The sequence below is a fragment of the Mastomys coucha genome, unplaced genomic scaffold, assembly GCF_008632895.1.
Source record: "Mastomys coucha isolate ucsf_1 unplaced genomic scaffold, UCSF_Mcou_1 pScaffold12, whole genome shotgun sequence".
Classification (NCBI taxonomy): domain Eukaryota; kingdom Metazoa; phylum Chordata; class Mammalia; order Rodentia; family Muridae; genus Mastomys; species Mastomys coucha.
Window position 1 is genome coordinate 33,849,221 of NW_022196894.1, and position 6,304 is coordinate 33,855,524.

Consider the following 6,304-nt stretch of genomic DNA (forward strand, 5'->3'; position numbering starts at 1 on the left):
AGTGTGAGGGACGCATGGGGGAATGGAGGGGACGGCTTCTTTATACGTTATGATTGTTTCAAAACATGACTTGTAAAATACAAATTTAATTTTCAAATATGAAAGCAGAGATAACATGCTGGGTTCTGGGCAACCAAAGGGATCAAGAAGGAGTGTGCTTCCTGACAGCCACCAATGCACCTGCAGTGAGGATGGGGTGGTAAGATCCTTTCACAATTGCAACTGAGCCATAGTTTTTATAAGGTTTCCAGTTGGTATTATTCATTGTAGAGCTTCTACTCTGAACCATGAGCACTGTGCTCTCTTTGGCAGCATGCAGGTTAAAAATTGGAATGACACAGAGATTAGCACGACCCTTGCCAAAAAGGATACACAAATTTCAAGAAATATTTCACATTTAAAAATAATTGTTGGGGCTGGAGAGATGGCTCACTGGTTAAGAGCACTGACCACTCTTCCAAGGGTCCTGAGTTTGAATCCCAGCAACCACGTGGTGGCTCACAACCATCTGTAATGTGATCTTTTGCCCTCTTCTGGGGTGTCTGAAGAGAGCTGCAGTGTACTTACATATAATAAATAAATCTTAAAAAAATTGTCTAGGAAGTAAATGTCAACACAATACTGATAATGAGGGAGGCAGACAGTTATTTGAAGAATGTTTCTTTATTGATAGGCAAATCTGTTTACAATGATAGGAATCAGGTCACTTTAAAATTTACTGATTAGAAGTAGGTCAGCTCGTCATCCTTGGTTTTCTTAGTCTGATAACCAGTGAGTTTCAAATTACCAGAAAGATCCTTGTAAACTTTTATATGGATGAAAGAACCATCCCCTAAATTGATCTGAAAGATATAAAAGGAGAAAGAAAGAAAGAAAGAAAGAGAGAAAGAAAGAAAGAAAGAGAAAAAGAAAGAAAGAAAGAGAGAAAGGAAGAAAGAAAGAAAGGGAAATTATTCACATGGATCTACATTATGTGACAGATTTTCCTTTTTGGTTAAGACTTAATGTGCTAAGGTCTCCTGAAACAACACTTGTGGCCCAGGCTAGGACCCATGAACTGAACTTCCATCAACTTGTATATCAGGAAAAAGAGCAGCTAACAGTATGGCAGAAAACATATTTCCTAGTTGTTTTTTTAATACCTTTTAGAAAAAGATTTTATTCAATTTATTTGTATTTAAGTGTATCATATGCATGCAATGCCTGTAGACATCAGAAGAGGGTGTCAAATCCCCTAAAGTGGAGTTTGAGACAGTTGTGAGCTGCCATGTGGGTGCTGAGACCCAAACCCAGGTCCTCTGCAAGAACAGCCAGCACTCCTACCCACTAAACCATTTCTCCATCTGGACTTTTCATTATAATCTTGGCACAGATTATATCCCAGAGTTACATTTTATTTTCCTTATGCCTGGAAGAAGAACAGAGGGCAGCCTATATTTTTGATGATTCTGTTTTCTAACTTCTAAGTCGAGAGAAAAAGTGGTTACAAGTGGTTGTGAGCCACCTGATGTGGGTGCTGGACACTGGGATTTCTGCAATAGCCACATACACTCTTAACAGTTGAGTCATTTCTTCAGCTCCTAAAATATAATTTATAAAAGATTATGTCTTTACACTGTAGCTGGAGTGCCATCAGTTGGACCTGCTTAAATTGTAAAAAGAATTATTTGGGGCCTGGAAAGATGGCTAAGCAGTTAAGGGTACTGACTGCTCTTCCAGAGGTCCTGAGTTCAATTTCCAGCAACATCATGCTGGCTCACAGCTATTTATAGTGGGACCTGATGCTCTCTTCTGGCGTGCAGGCAAACATGTAGACAGAACACTAATAATGCATAAAAAATAATAATAAAGGATTATTTAAATGATATTAACAACTACTCATTTAAAGGATGAAATTGGCTTGAATTATTCTTTCAGCTAATGATTGAAGTCCTTTTTAGGTGCATTTAATTTGAACACACAGAATTAGGAAGTTATGAGGTGGAAAATGCTCTAAGACTCTGGCCAATTCCCATATCCTAAAATGTTAGCCTCCACATCCACCCGACAGAATAAACAGCCATGGCCACAAACCAATGTCTGAGCTGTTACACCACCTTTTTCTATAGTGTTCTAGAAATTAAGAACCACATAAGAAAGCTTCCTGTACTCAGGAGAAAAAAAAAGGTAAATATCCTGTCATCCGATGGATTTGGGAGTCTTCTTCTTGCAAGTGTCTTAATTAAAGACCACTGGTAGAAATGAAAGTAGGGCTGGAGCAACAGGAAACAATCACAGTGCTTGAGGGAGGATGATGTCTGACCTTAATGAAATAATTGACTCCAGCCACAACTTGAGTTTTATACTGATCAGCTTCATATTTTTCATATTTCTCATTGGTTTGCTCTTCGAGCTGTGCTCTGACCTGATGAGGAGAAAGTAGGAGATGATGTTAGGGCTGTGTGGACTCAGTTTATCTGAGTCACAAATCTGGGAACCTCATCCTGCTGAGAGTCCTCAGAGATGCTGATGTGCCCGGACTGGCAGCTCAAGCCTCTAATCCCAGAACTTGAAAGACCAAGACAGGGGAATGTCATTCAGAGCAGTTTGAGCTATATAGAAAGTTCTAAGCTACTTGGGACTAAAAATTAAGATCCTGTATCCAAAATCAAACTAAACTAAAAGCCATGTAATCTTTTTTTTTCCAATAGAAAAACCTTAGCGCAGGTTAAAACGTCAAATTATATTGCATGAGGCTGAATTAACATCAAATCACTGCAGTATTACACAATAGTCACAGTTTAGAGCCAGCCCAATAGCTAAGCAGGTAAAGTCGCTTGCCACTAAGAAAGTGTGACAACTTGGAGTCCGTCACTGGGACCCACATAGTGGAAGGAGAAAATGCATTCTTGCAAGTTGTTCTGATCTACATACTCATGCACACACGCACACACACACGCACTCGAGCACACACACACACTCATGCCTATGGCAGGCTTAGATGCTCGCATTGCTGAAAAGAGTTAGTCTCACATTCAGTGTGTAAACATTTATTGACTGTTTTGTATCTACCCTTTCTTCGGCTGCTCCCTAAATGCTAGGATCTGTTATGATCACTAGGGCTCAATTTCTACTAATAGTCAAGTTCCAGGTTTCCACCAGGGCTGAGAAGGGGCAATAGCTCACATCTCAGGATGGAGGATGTTGAGGGTAAGGAGGGGGACTGGGGTCTAGCTGTTGGTCATACAGATCCATGAGATCCCCTGCTCTCTTGACTCAGCCCTCAAAATTTCTGGTGTTGCCATTAGCAATCTAATGCAGCTGTACTAGATCTACTGTATGAATCTCCTGTGTGAGTTTGGATGTGCCTTCCATGGTTGAGCCTCAATCTAGGCATCTCTCAGTCTTCTTTCATCTTCTTACCTCCATTCACATCCTTCAGGTAGTGCCTACTGTTATCTTTCTCATGGATGTGTTCCCCACAATCCTTTCCTACCCCTGGGAAGAAAACCAACTCCTTCTTCAATATATCCTCCCCATTGAGAAGTTGGTGCTGGGCTCTCTGATGAAGCATTTGGGTGCTTCTAGCTTCAGTCAGGCCCTCAGGGCACCCAGAGTTCTCTTAAGACCCTCTGAATCTCTCCCCTCATTGGGAGATGTTTTCAATCCTTCTTTGCTGGTTCAACAGTCGACTGTTAGAACTATTTTCAAATGCATCTGCAGACTGAGTTCTCTGGTTCAAATAGGTTCCAACAGGCACCACTCATTTGCCCCCAAAGCCTTGAGAATAGGTAGGGTGGCAACAGTTGCTTGGTTGAAATGGAAAATGAACCTTTAAATCAGAGAAAGAGGACAGGAAATGAGAGGGAAAAGACAGGACTGGCAAGAAGCAGGGTGCAGGAGAGGAGGCGTGGACAGCTGCCCAGAGAGAACTGAGTGAGAAGAGGGGTGGGTATATCTTAGGCTCTCTGCATCCTGGTGCTTTTGTGTGGCCAAAGGAAGGATGCCAGCACTGGGTACCCACTGAGCTAAGGCCTAATCTCTATACTAATTCCCAAACTGGTTTATTGAGCCTCATTTTACAAGTAAGGAACTTGAGGAATTTGGTTAAAGTTAAAAATCACTGTCAGAGCAATTTTAAAATCTTTTGATGGGGCTGGAGAGATGGCTCAGCAGTTAAGAGCACTGACTGCTCTTCCAGAGGTCCTGAGTTCAATTCCCAGCAACCACATGGTGGCTCACAACCATCCGTAACGAGATCTGATGCCCTCTTCTGGTGTGTCTGAAGACAGCTACAGTGTACTTACATATAATAAATAAAATAAATCTTAAAAAAAAACCTTTTGATAACAAGTTTCTGAGCTATAATCCATTGGGTTTTTAGTCGTGGTTATTTTTGAATTTTGTTTTATTTTTCATGTTACTTATGTGCCTGTGTGTGGGTATGTGTACATGTGCGCATAGGTACCCATGGCGTCCAGAAGACTCCCATATCTCCTACAGCTAGAGTCACAGGCTGTTTTGAACTGTCTGGCAGAGCTCCTGGGAACTGAACTTGGGTTCTGCGCAAGAGCATTATGCATGCACCTTTAACTGCTGAGCTATCTCTTTAGCCTCAGTCTTTTTTTTTTTTTTTTAAAGCTATATTGTTTAAGTGCTGATTTCCATTCAAATTGCAATTTCTTCATCTTACTTGTGTATGTAGATCAATGTCCAGAATTTTCCAGGGGAGAACTGATTTCAAATGCTTTGTTTGTATCCTTATAAGCACTGGTGCCTGCTCAGTGTCTGGTTCATTGTGGAAGATATAGCCTCTCTCCCCTTTGTAGTAAGACACATTTGTGTCCTTTAATGGAGGATTCTATGGACCTGGGTGATGCTGGGCAGTTGGAAAGTAGGGGAAGAGGTGAGTGGGGAGATTGTTAGTGATAATTTAAGAATCAGAAAGTAGCTTGAGGCTGAGTGAACCACCAGGAGGGGTACCGGGAGATACGAGAAGGTGTTTGTGGAGCCTGGTGTGACAGACAGGACTTGTGTTGTACCCAGTTGCTGCTGTCCTTGCAGTGTCTGATGGTAGCTGGAGACTATGCGTTTACCACTTTGTCCTCCCTCAGAGGAAGGGGCACCCAGTAAATACATTTACTCCAGACTTATTCCGGCTTTTCCAATTGCTGCGAATCTTGCTGAGTTGTTAGTTTTTTAGGGTCTGAAGAATCGAGCCATGGAGGCATCCACACCAATGCATTTCCTCAACCTGCAATCATTCTTCAGAGCAGAATGGATGCAAGGGTAGATAGACATAATTTAAGGAAATTTCCAATAAGAAAAGAGAATTCAGAGGCAGTATGGAAATATGATAAGGCTGGGGGGGGCATGTCTTACGGACATTTGTCAACGGATATGCTTAGAAGGAAATATGAAGAAGAACACGCAGGACCCAAGAAAATGAAATCACTAGACTATGAGTGGAGGGAAAGAGAACGTAGGACTGAAAGAAGTAGTTAGACCTGAAGCAATATGATAAGCTAGGGTGTATCCTTGCCAGATGCCAGCAATTTTCTAAGCAGAGTAAGAACTGAGAAACTTGCTGGGGAGACCGTGGAAGCCAGGGTGGGGTGGGAGGCTGAGGCAGAGGGTATAGATCTCTAGAAAAACAACATCAGATAGAACTAAAAGGATGCTGTGTGTCCCCAGGGTCCTGCTGGGACATGGATATTCTTGTATCACACTGGAATGGTGAGCTTTCTGTGGTTCTGTGAGTCCCTGGAGCAGAAGTGGAGGAGGAGGGAGGGCAGAGGGAGTGGATCTCTAATTGAAGATTGGAATGTCATGGATCACAGGAATCAGAGTGGAGGAGTATAGGACAACATCAGCCCCGGACGAGAGACCAAGAGATCTAGGCATGTTCTGATAAGATCTGAGGGTAGGTGCCTTGAGATTCTGGTGTGGCTGAATGGCAGGTTCTCTGGGGATGGGACAACAGAATTGACTGACCAGAAAGCTTAGGTTGGAGAGAAAGGAACATAAATCTGTAGATGAGGTCAATGGGAGCCATGACTTGCTAAAGCCCAGGGTGTGCCCAGCTACACTGAGGTATTTGTGTGGTGTCCTGGCCAACAAAGCTCATGCTTAGCATGTACTCCGGGGGTGGTGCTCATTGACCAAGATTCTGAGGTGAGGATGAGCACACGCAGTGTGCACATACATTTGCATGTATAATCAAAGTCTGTGCTTCTAAAATTAACCCTTAAAACGACGTTTCTTTCTTTCTTTCTTTCTTTCTTTCTTTCTTTCTTTCTTTCTTTCTTTTTTTTTTTTTTTTTTT

At 42.2% G+C, this 6,304-nt stretch overlaps 1 protein-coding gene and 1 non-coding gene across 2 annotated transcripts in view; one reads left to right on the forward strand and one right to left on the reverse strand.

The window, feature by feature from the left end:
• The first annotated feature begins 296 nt into the window (after positions 1-296).
• Positions 297-401, forward strand: LOC116086674. Its single transcript, XR_004117049.1, has one exon. It is a non-coding gene; the product is annotated as a U6 spliceosomal RNA (small nuclear RNA).
• Positions 402-644: 243 nt separating this feature from the next.
• Positions 645-6,304, reverse strand: part of LOC116086395 (cystatin-A-like) — a 10,207-nt gene continuing 4,547 nt past the window's right edge. Inside the window, exons 2-3 of the mRNA XM_031364682.1 lie at positions 2,303-2,404; positions 645-842 (exon numbers count right to left, since the gene is read on the reverse strand). Of these exons, the coding sequence (XP_031220542.1) occupies positions 723-842; positions 2,303-2,404 (222 nt within the window). The 3' untranslated portion in view covers positions 645-722. The remainder of the gene's footprint in view (positions 843-2,302; positions 2,405-6,304) is intronic.